Source organism: Pelophylax lessonae (genome assembly GCF_965119305.1).
Source record: "Pelophylax lessonae genome assembly, chromosome: 2".
In the NCBI taxonomy this organism is placed as follows: domain Eukaryota; kingdom Metazoa; phylum Chordata; class Amphibia; order Anura; family Ranidae; genus Pelophylax; species Pelophylax lessonae.
The window spans coordinates 679,570,130-679,584,979 of record NC_138769.1 but is presented as its reverse complement, the minus strand read 5'-3'; the positions used below and the strand labels follow the sequence as shown (position 1 = coordinate 679,584,979).

General features: G+C 43.3%; 1 protein-coding gene across 1 annotated transcript in view; it reads left to right on the top strand.

Annotated features, from left to right (window-relative positions):
* LOC309548248 (dead end protein homolog 1-like) overlaps positions 1-3,848 on the top strand; it is a gene marked incomplete at its 5' end in the record, with an annotated part of 68,185 nt that extends 64,337 nt beyond the window's left edge. Inside the window, one exon of the mRNA XM_082248198.1 lies at positions 3,789-3,848. Within this exon, the coding sequence (XP_082104324.1) occupies positions 3,789-3,805 (17 nt within the window). The 3' untranslated portion in view covers positions 3,806-3,848. The remainder of the gene's footprint in view (positions 1-3,788) is intronic.
* Positions 3,849-14,850: the final 11,002 nt, after the last annotated feature.

Sequence of the window (14,850 nt, the reverse complement as noted above, 5' to 3'; positions counted from 1 at the left end):
CCAACTGCTTTGTGTGGGTACAGAAGTTCAGAATGGAATCCATTCGAACGGTGGTGGCATCCCTGCGTCAGGGAGATTTCTTCGCCTCTATAGATATCAAGGATGCATACCTTCACATCATGACAAAAGTTTTAGCCCCAGTGCTAGCTTTGCTACGCCAACGGGGGTTCGCGGTAGTGGGCTACTTGGATGATCTCCTTCTGCGAGCGGAGTCTCCCTCTGCTCTGGTTGAAAGCCTGGAGATCACAATTCGAAATCTGTGGGAGTTCTGCTGGATTCTGAATTTTTAGAAGTCTGCTCTGGCTTCGTCCATGAAGCTGGACTATCTGGGCCTGACCCTGGACTTGGCCAGAGTGCTCCTTCCTCTGGACATATTTCAGAAATTGCAGGCTGCAATTCGCATCCTGCTGTCTAACAAATGGTCCTCCCTCCGGACTTGCATGCGGGTGCTGGGCCTGATGGTGTCTTCCATTGAGGCGGTTCAGTTTGCACAGTTCCATACAAGTTCCCTTCAAAGGGAGATTCTGACCAAATGGGACAAGACTCCGCAGTCTGTGGATAATCAGATCTCGCTGAGTCGGGGATCAAGGGAGTCCCTGATATGGTGGCTTAGTTCTCTGGCGCTTCAGCTGGGAAAATCCTTCCTCTCCTTGTATTGGACAGTGGTCACCACGGATGCCAGCCTGTCCGGCTGGGGAGGCGTCCTCGGTAAGCATTCTGCTCGGGATCTGGACGCTGTAAGAGTTCAGACTACCGATCAATGTTTTGGAACTCCGAGCGATCAGACTGTGTCTGGATCATTGAATGGATCGTCTTCAGGGTTGTCCAGTGCGCTTTCAGTTGGACAGTGCCACGGCCATGGCTTATGTCAACCACCAAGGGGGCACAAGAAGTGTCCTGGCGGCTCTAGAGGTAGCCGGCATTCTAAGGTGAGCAGAATGGTTAGTTTCAGTCCTCTCCGCCGTACACATTCCCGGGGTGGAAAATTGGCAGACGGATTACCTCAGTCGGCAGGCACGGGGAGTGGTCCCTTCATCCGGAGGTGTTTCATCAGCTTTGTCTCTGGTGGGACACCCCCAAGGTGGATCTGTTGGCATCTCGGCTCAACAGAAAGGTGCAGAGGTTTGTGGCTCGGTCACCGGGATCCTCAGGCGGACACCATTGATGCGTTAGTCGCCCCCGGAGTCAGTATCGTCTGGCTTACGTCTTCCCTCCTCTCAAGCTTCTGCCAAGACTTCTACGCAGGATCAAGGCAGAAGGGATTCCGGTCATCTTAGTGGCCCCGGATTGCCTTGGCCGGGCTTTGTACGTGATCTGGTGGGCTGGTCGCCGACGTTCCCGGGAAGCTATCCCAAGGACCAATCTTCCATCCTGCTTTACAGTCGCTGCATTTAACAGCTTGGCTGTTTAATGTCAGGTGCACTGCTGATGGATAGAGGTTTGTCTGAATCTTTGATTCCCACACTGTTAAAAGCTGGGAAATCTACTTCTAGGAAGATCTACCATAGTACATGGAAGACGTTCATTGCGTGGTGTGAGTTTCCTGGGGTTCATCCTCACTCTTTTCCGGTGGCTCGGATCTTGACCTTCCTTCAACGGGGAAGTTGAGCAGAAACTGGCCTTGAGTACTATTAAGGGTCAGTTATTGGCCTTAGTGGTTTTCTTTCAATGGCACTTGACTTTGCCACATGCTGTAGAAGGGGGGGTTGGATGCGGTTGTTGCTGACCGTGTTGCACAATGGGGGATTTTGAGCGGGCTCCCTGCCTCCTTGTGGTTAGTGACTGGGGCAGGGATGTCCTTAGGGCTCCCTGGGATGGTTGTTGGGCTGGGAAAGTGGGTACGCGCCTCACACGGCTGGATCGACCCAAAAATTTAGGCCACAGCTTTGCGGCCTACTCGCGACTGACCAAACTGTCCGAGCTGCTTTACCAAGCTGTCCGAGCTGCTGACCAAGCTAGGGAGCGGATGATTTATTTATTTACTCGCGGCTGACGGACCACGCTGCAGCACCTGAAAATACTGACCTCTGTAGTAACCAGCATGTAGCTAGTTAAAAATTTTGCACTTATCAGCAGCCATACACATCTTGTACTTATTAATAGGGCTAAATTACTGTACTGGTGCATTTTTGAAAATTTTTCATTGGCCCCAAACTGGAAACTACATTATGGCTTTTTTTTTTTGGGGGGGGGGGGGGGGGGCTGTGAAATATTGTTATATTTATACAGAATTTGGTCCTGGATCTGAGTTCTGAAGGTGCAGAAGTTGGGCCTGATCTGGGGTGTGAAGGTGTATAAATTGGGGCTGATCTTGGATGTGAAGCATCATTTAGTGGGGCTTATTGTGAAGGTGCAAAAATTGGGTCTGATCTGAGATGTGAAGGTGCAGAAATTGAGACTCATACGATATCTGAATGTGCAGAAATTGGACCTGATCTTAGATGTGAAGGTGTATTTATTGGGGCTTAATAGAGCTCTGAAGGTGCAGAAATTGGGTCTTGTTATAAGGTGTGAAGGTACATGCACTGGGGCTCAAGGGAGATCTGAAGGTGCAGAAATTTGGCCCTGATCTGAGGTGTGAAGGTGCATGCATTGGGGTCATTTGAGACCTGAAGGTGCATAAATTTGGCTTAATCTGGGTTTTGAAGGCGCAGAAATTGGGCCTTATCTGAGGTTTGAAGGAGCTTGCACTGGGGCTCAAAGGAGATCTGAAGGTGCAGAAATTAAGCATCAGCTGAGGTATAAATGTGCATGCATTGGGGCTCACATGATAACTGATGGTGCAGAATTTTGGCTGATCTGAGATGTGAAGATGCAAGAATTGGGTCTGATCTGAGATCTAAACCAATATTGCACTCTATTGACCTCTGATCAGTCAGAAAAGTTACCGTTTACAGCATATACTTTATAAAAATTCCTTTTCTTGATTGGGAGTGTGACGCCGACATTCATTTTTATGGAGCTGGCACTCTCAATTTCTTTGAAAACATTTTTCAGCATGGTTTAGAACAAGGAAGAAGGGTGACTGACAGGATCAACCAGGTACTTCGGCTGAAAGACTTACATGAGAATGACAGACCCATTGGGGTTTATTTACTAAAGGCAAATACTGTGGACATTTTCTTTGCAGAGTCTATTTGCCTTTAGTAAATTACCCCCTGTGATTAGTAAAATACACATATGTGAATAAACACATAAAAAAACAAAAAATAATTTAAGGTAACATACACTTTAAGTGTTAAAGCCCGTACACACGTAGCGATTGTCGGCCGTAAATATTCGGCCACCGACCGATCGGCCGATTGCCGGCTTGTTAGTATGATGCTTCCGACAACCGACTGCGACTTTTCGGCCGAACAGAATCTGGCGTGCAGACTTTAAAATTTTTGTTGGCCAACACCAGAACGGCCGATTGTTCCTCAGTCAGTACAGAATTCGGCCGACAAACAGCAGTTGAGCAAGACTGGGCATGCTCAGAGAAGAAAAAACACACGGAAAGTAAACCATCACATTACATCACTTCTGCAGTTGGCTGTTGTTGGCCGACAAAATTCGTTTGCAGTCTTTATCACTTTTCAACCGACAGGACAGCACCGGACAAAAGACGGCCGATCGTTCGGCCGACAATCGGTACGTGTGTCCGGGTTTTAGTGTTTGGATTCTTGCAGCTGTGACTAATTTCTCTTTATGGTCTTAGCTTCTCTAATGTAATGCATTGCCTGTCTATGCTGGTTACCTAGTATTGCATCTTACTGAAATATTGTTTTTATTTTATTATTTTTTTACAGGAATCATCTCTGGTTAGACTATCCTGGCTTCTAAAATGAAAATCCAGCACAATAGTTACACATAAGAAGACCCATGAACCCCAACATTAATGCGTGGATATGAATACTCAGGGAATGGGACCTTTCAAAAATGCATAGTTTTTCAAGTTTCAGCTAGCACTTGTTCTTTGTGTGATGACACTACTAATATTCTTTTTACAGTAATGATCCCTAAAAGAACTAAACCTTGTTTTATTAGAGTTGGCTAAAGGAAAAACTGACTGTGCTATCTACAGCAACCAATTATTTTCTCTTTTGTGATTATGACAGGCTGGAAATTTCAAGGGAGATTCTGGTCGCTGCAAGGTTACACAGATGCATGCCTTTCTTTATTTTTTTTTTTATATGAGACGCTAATATGCAGCAACTAAACACTAGGGGTCAATGTATAAAACATTCTCTGTGCAAATGTTTCAATCATTCACACAATCACAACAAAAGTTCAACGTCATTTTCTCAAAACATGTATTCCTAGGATCGTCCGCACCATCTGATGGCAATAATACAGAATTTTTCCTGAAAACCCTAAATCACAAAAAATAGTGGATTATTGCCACTAGATGGCACTGGCAATCCTAGGGAATGTAAATGTATTAGGAAAATGACAGAAGATTCCTTGCGCCTGTGCAAATGATTTGACACTTTCGCACATATTGACCCCATACTGTTTAGCACATTGATAAATGAAGGGGTGAGATTGGTTGCCAGTGCAGTGTTGTCCTACCTTCATGTTATCACATGGGCTTTCAATTCTATGAAAAGTGTCACCTGATTTAGACCCTCCTGTGGCACTGGAGACATCGACCCCCCCCAGTCTGAATGAAAAGTAACCTAATGATTTGTTTTAATTTTCCAACAAAGCAGACACTTTAGCCCCCGTTCACATAGGGGCGACGCTACTTTGCACCGCGACCTCGGAGGTCGCGGTGCGAGCAGCGCGCCTCGACCTCGGAGCGGCCGCCACGGACTTCATAACATTGAAGTCTATGGCGGTCGCCTCCTGGTCGCCCCAAAGAAGCTCCGGACCCTTTTTCTAAGTCGGAGCGACTTGTGTCGCTCCTATTAGAACGGGTCTGCAGCTTCCCTATGGGAGGCGACCTACGGTCGCCTTAGTGTGAACGGAAGCTAAAGGTTAAGTGCATTTTAAAACAAAGTGCACTAATCTTATCCCCCTATCCTGACTTAACCTAACCCACTCTTCTCCTCCACAGATACATACTTCAGTTTGGAGGCTGCGGCTCAGCTGGTTGTTTGCATGCAGCACTGCAAGCCTTCATTGTCCTTGCCTTCTCATTTACAGCTCCATAGACTTCTACGGGATCATGTTTAAGGGCCTCTGGCACAGCCCCATAGAAATCCATGAGGTACATAGACAAGGTCAGGGCAATGAAGACTTGTACCAATGAATGTAGTCTGTGGAGGGGGGTGGTGGGTTAGGTCAGGGGAGGGGGCGAAAAGAATAATTGCACTTTGTTTTTAAGAGCACTTTCCTTTAAAGGACATCTATAGAAATGTTATTAACAAAGTGTGGTTGATTGACATCAAGGCGGTATTCAGTATATATAGCTTTGTTAATAGCTGTCTGTTAAGAGTAACAAGTCACATACAGAATGCTCTCATGTGTGTGCCCATATGTTGCACATTTTAAAGGGAGGCTGCCGTTATGTAAGCTGCCATAACTAACTCCTGCTAAAAATGCAAAGTTGCCTTGCTGCCCAGTATTTTTTGATTCACTGACATGGAAGGGGTTCTAACTTTAACTTTACCAGCCACATGTTTGTACCAGGTCTGTGACTCAGGAGGCAAGGCAACCAGCATTTCAGGAGTAAGCCATGGCAGCTTTATATATTCTGCCAGTACTATTTTTTTCTTTATTTCAACTGGGTTCACCAGCATTAAAAAAAAAAAAAATAGCCATTTGCTGCGGCCACTTTGGAAAGCATTCCTCCTGTTGATAAGCCAGCACCATGTTTATTAAGATTTCATTACCAATCAAGAGATAAAGTAGGGAAAAAACACTAGGAGTAGCAATTCAAAAGTGTTATAAATGGTATTATATATATATATATATATATATATATAACAAGCATGCTCAGCTATCAAAATACTTCCATGATAAAGATTCTTTAAAAGTGCGTGCATATTTGTATGCCCTAACATGCTGGCATAGGCCAGCAAACTATTCAGCCACATTTATTAATGTTTGTTTTAAAGCTTTACATTTTCAACATTTTGAAGTTAGAGGGCACTTTCCTAAAGAGGGACATTTCACCCTGTGCAGCATAGTCATCATGCTAATGAATGCAGAGTTTAAATGCAGACATACCATATTATAGTAGCTGCATCCTTCTTCAAACCGGCTGTTTCTGCGTGCTTTCCTGAAACTAGTTTCACCTGACTGCAGGGCTAAAACCTGCCAACCGCTATCTTCCCTTCGAATGAGACTGTCCCACAGCCAAGGGGAACGGTAGTCTGGCAGGGCATGGCCCTGAAGTTAGAGACCTTGTTTCAGAGGGGCACACTGAGGAAGGTTTTCTGGCTAAAAAAGGTAATGGCAAGCAGGATTTTTAATTTTATAATTTGAAATGGTGAAAATTTTTACTTCATATAAAACCCGATCCCGTAAAAAATAAAATGGCTACATGGAGGCTGTAATGTTCAAATAACCATATAACCCCCTTTGAAAGAAACCAGCCAGGATAGAAATCGGGATACTGGCGTTGCTCACTTGTGTTTTAAGGCGTATGCTCCTAGGCAGTCATCTTTGTTTTCTTCACTATACAGTAAGTCATTGACCGGAAAAAGTCCATAGGTGAGACGCCTGAATCAAACAGGTTGGGCCGGTGACCCATTTGGAAGGGATGACAGTCCATGGCTTAGGCCGGCCATCCACTGTTAAAATCTCAGCCGGTTGAACAGGAATTGGCTGAGATTGGAACCATTACTGGGCAGGCTGAATGTACTAAGTTGATCGATCGATCAACTTTGGTACAAGCAGCCTGCCGGATTCTCTTCTGATTATCGCTAGCAGCTGCTATAGTCGCTAGCAATCATCACTGTCTTCTCCCGGCTGAGGCAGCTTCGTCTGATCCCTCCGCCAGGAGAAGACAATTGCTTGGCAGGAGGGATTCCCCTGTCAACACTGTGTTGATGGGAGAATCGTGCAAATTTCTTTCCTGCAACCACACTGTGTATGGCCAACCTAGATCTACAAAAACATGTCAGAAATTATAGCTTCTCTATTTTTATCCTGACAAGTTTCCTTTGTAAATGGCAGGTTTTAGCATGTATGACATGGAAGGTTAGCAACACCCTGCTCTTGGAATCCATAGAGGTTGTTGGTTCATATTTGCACTTCACCTTTTGTGATGTTAAATTGTCAAACTGAAAAATATGGTCACTGTACTTCATGACATTATGAATGAGGTTTGCTATAAACAGGCACACAGTAAAAAAGTGATTACTTTACAACTTAAAAATTAATAATGTTATTCTGGATCACTGGTTTTGTTTTATTTTCTTTTTTGTTTTGTTTTATGATTCCTTTGAGCACTTGAAAACTTTTTTCATATTAGGTCAACTTTTAGCCACTTAAGCATGTTTACTGTTTTGCACTTGGAATGCATCTTGTATAATGTTCATCATGTACCAGTGACTTGATTATGGCACTATGACTGCAGTACTGGTGTGACTGTGAGTATAGCACATGGAGGTATACATGTGCTAACCACAAATAGCGCTTAATATCCCATATGCTATCAATATTGTGGAGCAGTCTTGAAAATGTTACCATGATTGTGTAATACCTTAGATTTCTTTTATAGTCTTTTTATATATCCTTGTATATTTTATATGTCTTCAGTTTTTTGTATTGTGTGACTTATGAGACAAAATACATGATTATAAAGAAGAAAATTACTGTCATCTTTTTTCTAATTTAAAGTATATACAGTGCCTTGCGAAAGTATTCGGCCCCCTTGAACTTTACGACCTTTTGCCGCATTTCAGGCTTCAAACATAAAGATATAAAACTGTAATTTTTTGTGAAGAATCAACAACAAGTGGGACACAATCATGAAGTGGAACGAAATTTATTGTATATTTTAAACTTTTTTTAACAAATAAAAAACTGAAAAATTGGGCGTGCAAAATTATTCAGCCCCCTTAAGTTAATACTTTGTAGCACCACCTTTTGCTGAGATTACAGCTGTAAGTCGCTTGGGGTATGTCTCTATCAGTTTTGCACATCGAGAGACTGAAATTTTTGCCCATTCCTCCTTGCAAAACAGCTCGAGCTCAGTGAGGTTGGATGGAGAGCGTTTGTGAACAGCAGTTTTTAGTTCTTTCCACAGATTCTTGATTGGATTCAGGTCTGGACTTTGACTTGGCCATTCTAACACCTGGATATGTTTATTTGTGAACCATTCCATTGTATATTTTGCTTTATGTTTTGGATCATTGTCTTGTTGAAAGACAAATCTCCGTCCCAGTCTCAGGTCTTTTGCAGACTCCATCAGGTTTTCTTCCAGAATGGTCCTGTATTTGGCTCCATCCATCTTCCCATCAATTTTAACCATCTTCCCTGTCCCTGCTGAAGAAAAGCAGGCCCAAACCATGATGCTGCCACCACCATGTTTGACAGTGGGGATATTGTGTTCAGGGTGATGAGCTGTGTTGCTTTTACGCCAAACATAACGTTTTGCTTTGTTGCCAAAAAGTTTGATTTTGGTTTCATCTGACCAGAGCACCTTCTACCACATGTTTGGTGTGTCTCCCAGGTGGCTTGTGGCAAACTTTAAACAACACTTTTTATGGATATCTTTAAGAAATGGCTTTCTTCTTGCCACTCTTCCATAAAGGCCAGATTTGTGCAGTATACGACTGATTGTTGTCCTATGGACAGAGTCTCCTACCTCAGCTGTAGATCTCTGCAGTTCATCCAGAGTGATGGTCTGATACTCCTTCCATTTCAATATTATCGCTTGCACAGTGCTCCTTGGGATGTTTAAAGCTTAGGAAATCTTTTTGTATCCAAATCCGGCTTTAAACTTCTCCACAACAGTATCTCGGACCTGGCTGGTGTGTTCCTTGTTCTTCATGATGCTCTCTGCGCTTTAACCACTTAAGCCCCGGAAGATTTTACCCCCTTCCTGACCAGGGTTTTTTTTGCGATTTTTTTACTGCGTGACTTTAACGGACAATTGCGCGGTCGTGCAACACTGTACCTAAACGAATTTCACGTCCTTTTTTTTCCCCACAAACAGAGCTTTCTTTTGGTGGTATTTGATCACCTGTGCGATTTTTTGATCATGCGCTATAAACAAAAAAATAGCGTACATTTTGCAAAAATAACAATATTTTTCCCTTTTTTTTATATGAAATTCCCCCCCAAAAAAATGTAAAAATCAGAATTTTTTAACATTTTCGGCCAATTTGTTTTATGCTACATATGTTTGGTAAAAAAAATCGCAAAAAGCGTATTTTGATTGGTTTGCGCAAAAGTTATCGCGTTTACTAACAAAGGGAAAGATTTTTGGCATTTTCGGTGTTTTTTTTTAATGAGTAATGGCGGCGATCTGCGATTTTTTTTGCGGTACTGCGACATTGCGGCGGACAGATCGGACCCTTGACTGACATTTTTGACACTTTTGGGGTTACCAGTGACATTACTGCAGTAATCAGTGCTATACATATGCACTGTTACTGTAAAAATGACACTGGCAGGGAAGGGGTTAACTGTATTAGAGAGGGAGGGGTTAAGTGTGTCCTAGGGGCATGTTTCTAACTGTGATGGGACATGTCTCCTATTGTAAAAACAGAGATCAACGGTTCTACATAGTAGAACCGTCTGATCTCCATTTTTACACAGGGGAGAATGACAGGCGGCTTGTTTACATAAGCCGCCCGCCTTTCTCCCTCTCTACCGACGATCGTAGTGTGACCGGCGGACAGGCGTGTGAACGAGCCTCAGCGGGCGCACGCGCTCGCCCGCTATTGGCTCAAAACCCGGTGACAGACTAGCGACGTAGATCTACGTCACTCTGCCTGGCCGGGGCTGACTGCCGCAGTAAATATACTGTGCGCAGTCGGCAAGCGGTTAAGCGGACCTCTGAGACTATCACAGTGCAGGTGCATTAATACAGAGACTTGATTACACACAGGTGGATTCTAGTTATCATCATTAGTCATTTAGGTCAACATTGGATCATTCAGAGATCCTCACTGAACTTCTGGAGCGAGTTTGCTGCACTGAAAGTAAAGGGGCTGAATAATTTTGCACGCCCAATTTTTCAGTTTTTTATTTGTTAGCAAAGTTTGAAATATCCAATAAATTTCGTTCCACTTCATGATTGTGTCCCACTTGTTGATTCTTCACTAAAAATTTGTTTTATATCTTTATGATTGAAGCCTGAAATGTGGCAAAAGGTCGCAAAGTTCAAGGGGCCGAATACTTTTGCAAGGCACTGTATATATATATATATATATATATATATATATATATATATATATATACATATTTCTTTTTTTAAAGCAAAATTAGAATATGACTAAAGCCAGCCATAGACAGATTAAAAATTGTCCGGCTCAGCAGTCTATCTATGGGCAGGGAAAACAAAAAACTTTGACCAGCGCTTGTGAGGTCAATGGTACGTAGGTGAATGTTCATGTACACCAACAAAAAAAACAATAAAAGGGCGCATCAACCTAGCGCATTATCCTCAATAATATGGCTTTATTTGTAAAACATAAAAATGGCTACTCACAAACAGAAGTTGAAAATGATCATAGCAAACTCAATCGCTCGAGTGTCAGGAATAGTCCATGTATTTGTCCATAGTCCTATTAAGATGACGGCTGACGCGTTTCGAGGCTTAGCCTCTTCCTCAGAGCCACTGTGTCATGACCTACTCACAAGTTTAAATAGTAGTACATTGCTCAAACCTCCTCCCTAAGGTCTTAGGAGCCCCTCCCTCTAGGGGTGTGGCAGTGATACTACACCCGTCCCTCTTGTGACACTGCCATTTAACCCCAAGCAGGGTTGATTCATGGAACCCATGTAATAACTGTACCATAAATTCATCATCAAAACAAATAACACATATATACAAAAACAAATAAGATTGCATCTACAAAATGCAGCTACAAGTGTTAGCATCCATATACAGTATAATGGCATAATACGCAAGATAACAATGAAAATAGAAATGGTATTAGATATGATTTATAAAAAACACTCAAAACCTTTGCTGATAATGGGGGACCATTTGTATATTACTAAACATGTGTATACCCCACGTGTACCTCTAAGAGTGTCATGGCAGGGCTGATGGGGATCCCAGATGACTATGTTAGCCTGCTGAGATCTATCCGAATACTATCCAGCCAGTGTCCATGGTAATTAGTGGCTGTAGCAGACTTACCCCTATGCTGCAAGACTCACATGGGGGTACTATCATAAAATCAATGATGTGCTTGTCTCCATCAACTGTAGTGTTTCAACTGTAGCATTGTGAGATGGTGGCAAGGGGTGCAGGAGGGGAGGAGCCGACCAGAAACTGCAATCCTCTGCAGCATATCTGATCGCTGTCTCCGTGGAACGCACGCCGACTTCCGGGTCACCGCGTCATGCGTTCCAGCCTATTGACATCACTTCCGCTGACGTCATTACCTCCTGCACGTCCAAAGCGGCAGATGTGCACCCCGGGATGGTCCTCTCTATATAGACCCAGCCAATCACTGGGTATAGCGCTCGCCATCCGCTCACTACAATCCACTGTACCTGCACTCTCACATCCCGACCATCCACAAAGCAATACTTGACCACTCTGTCCCGGCCATCCGGGGGGAGCGGCCCTGGTTCGTTAAGTTCAGCAAGAATGCCTCAAAATTGGCAGTGGGAATATGGACAAGTGTATGCACTCAAGATGTAACAAGGCACATGTGTGTATTCATGTATATACACCTAATCGTATACATGCATATGAAGATAAAAATAAAGATAAAAACTCCCCCTCAATAAAAACAGAAAAAGCGCCCTTTAAGCTATGGTGGAAATGTGAACTATGTGTTTTTTAACAAACAATGGTATATTAATATTAAAATTAAAAGCCACATATATATGCGCATGTATCCTTCATACATGCACATGCATGCAATTATCCCGCAATAGAAAGTCTAAAATCTTATCAATGTCATTCCATGGGTACCTAAAAACTCCCTAAAAGTAGATAAAAAATATATTATACATATATAAAAAAATATACATAAAATATATATATTAAAATTATCGACCAAAAATACGCTGGTACAATCTTCCAGGAAGGAAAAGGCACATCCTAAAAAACTGAGTATGCTGGTTACGTCTTTTGCTATCAGCCATAGACCATTGTAAACTTCAGACCTTGGGTCTGCTTGCAAACTGAATGAAACTATAACTAAAGGTGTGTGTGTAGGTCATGACACAGTGGCTCTGAGGAAGATGCTAAGCCTTGAAACGCGTCAGACGTCATCTTAATAGGACTATGGACAAATGCATGGACTATTCCTGACACTCGAGCGATTGAGTCTGATATGATAATTTTCAACTTCTGTTTGTGAGTAGCCATTTTTATGTTTTACAAATAAAGCCATATTATTGAGGATAATGCGCTAGGTCGGTGCGCCCTTTTTTTGTTTCTTTTTGTTTGTTGTACTGTTGGACTACCCCAGTCCTTTTAGGGCAGCAAGACTCTAGCCATCCGAGACGCCATATGCGAGTCCCGTGGGTAGTGTGGTCGGGGAGCTTGGATTCTAAGCGCAGGAGAAAGGTGGCATCACCATGTCGTTTTGAATGTTCATGTACAGTCTGTGCATGCATCCCAGTGCATGAACATGGGGGTATTCAGTCACTTGTGATGATGGAGTGTAGGAGTAGACGTTTGAATGGATGGGGTGGCTGCTGGCTCCAAACAGAGCTAGATGGAACTCTGTAATAGACAAGCAAGGGAAGGGGGGAAAGAGCAGCGCCACCTCAGTGCAGATTTAAGAGTTGGCAACTCCTGAATGCGAGCACCCTCCTGCCATTATCATATGTGACGTAGGACGCTGGAAAGACTGCCCAGGAACAAGGAAATGCCGGACACCACCGACACAGCCCGGACCAGCGGCTTCTCCACTCCACCTACAGGTCCCCTCTGAAGTGATGCAGATGACCGTTTTTATATGCTGGCCTTTTATCTCCTCTCTGTGAGTTTTAGATTGCTTTTATGAAATAAACCAACTCTTAAATCTGCACTGAGGTGGCGCTGCTCTTTCCCCCCTTCCCTTGGTTATCTATGGGCAGGCTGGTTGTATCCATCGATCAACTTCAGTAACCCAGCCTGCTGGATTTTTTTGCCTGATCACTGTCGGCGGCCATATATTATTGTATTGCTCCGGAAGGTCCTATGTAAACAGTGATCACACTCCACATGTGATGTATTGTCACAAACATTATTATTGTTATTATACCGGATTTATGTAGCTCCAACAGTTTTCTCAGCGCTTCACAAAATGAAGGGAGACAAAACAGTTACAATACAATAACATAAAATACAAGAAGGTTAAGAGAGCCCTGTTCATAAGAGCTTACAATCTATTAGGGTGGGGCAAGTGGCACAAAAGGTTACAACTGTGGGGTATGAGCTGACGGAAGTAATAAAAATTCAGTTAGTTGGAGGTGTGATAGGCTTCCCTAAAGATGAACTTTCAGGGATGGCCTAAAGGCAGCAAGAGTAGCTGATAGCTGGACAGACTTGGGTAGAGAGTTCCAGAGGATGGGAGAAGTTCTGGAGGTGAGCAGGGGAGGAGGAGACAAGGGAACGTGAGAGCAAGAGGTCTTGGGAGGCGCGGACAGTTTGGATGATATTTGGAGACAAAAATGGTGATGTAGCTCGGGCAGAGTTGTGGGTGGCTTTGTATGTTGTTAGTATTTTGAATTTAATTCGCTGGGCAATCGGAAGCCAGTGAAGGGATTGGCAGAGAGGGGTGGAGGACAGTGAGCTGCTAGTAAGGTAGATGAGTCTGGCAGGAGCACTCATGATAGACTGAAGTGGGGATAGCCTATGAAGAGGTGGGCCTATGAGAAGGAGGTTGGAATAGTCAAGGCAAGAGATAACAAGGGAGTGAATAAGTAGCTTGGTGGTTTCATTAGTTAAAAAGAGGCGAATTTTAGAGATATTACCGAGGTGAAGTCCATAAACTTTTGACATCACTTGAATTTGGGGCCGAAAGGACAGGTCAGAGTCTAGGATTACACCTTGTACCCTGGCATGAGGGGAGGTACTGATAGTTGTATTATTCATTTTAATGGAAAAGTCAAGGAGTGGGGCACGGGGTGTGTGTGTGGGGGGAATATTATCAGCATGGTTTTAGAGAGATTTTATTTAAGGAAGTGGTGCGACATATCATATCATGCTGATATGTTAGTAATGCAACAGGAGTGCGATGAGGAGTAGAGAGATGGATTTGGGTGTCATGGGCATAAAGATATTTTTGTAAGCCATAGGAGGTTATCAAGTGACCAAGAAAGGAGGTGTAGATAGAAAATAGAAGGGCTCCAAGAACAGAGCCTTGGGGGATGACCCCTACAGAAAGGAAGAGGAGAGGAGCAGAGCAAGAACTATCGCCAAACCTCTGTTTAACCCTAAACTGATACCCTATAAAAGCTTTCAAAGCATCGCCTATGAATAATTAAATGTACAGTAGTTTGTCGCCATTCCATGGTTGTGCGCAGTTTTAAAGCATGACAATTGAGTATCTATTTACTTCATGTAACAGCATCTTTAATATTTTACAAAAAATGTGGGTATTCTATTGTGTTTTGTGCACTAAAATTCATGAAACTGTAATTTCTCTGTTGTTCATTGACGGACACAGCTTCATATCTTCATTGACTGTTGGGTTATGCCGCCCCCTAAAGGACTAGGACACTAGGTGGAAAAGAATTGACTTTGCTTCTAGGGCAGTCCCAGGGGGTATACTCCCACTTCCTGCTATAGGATCT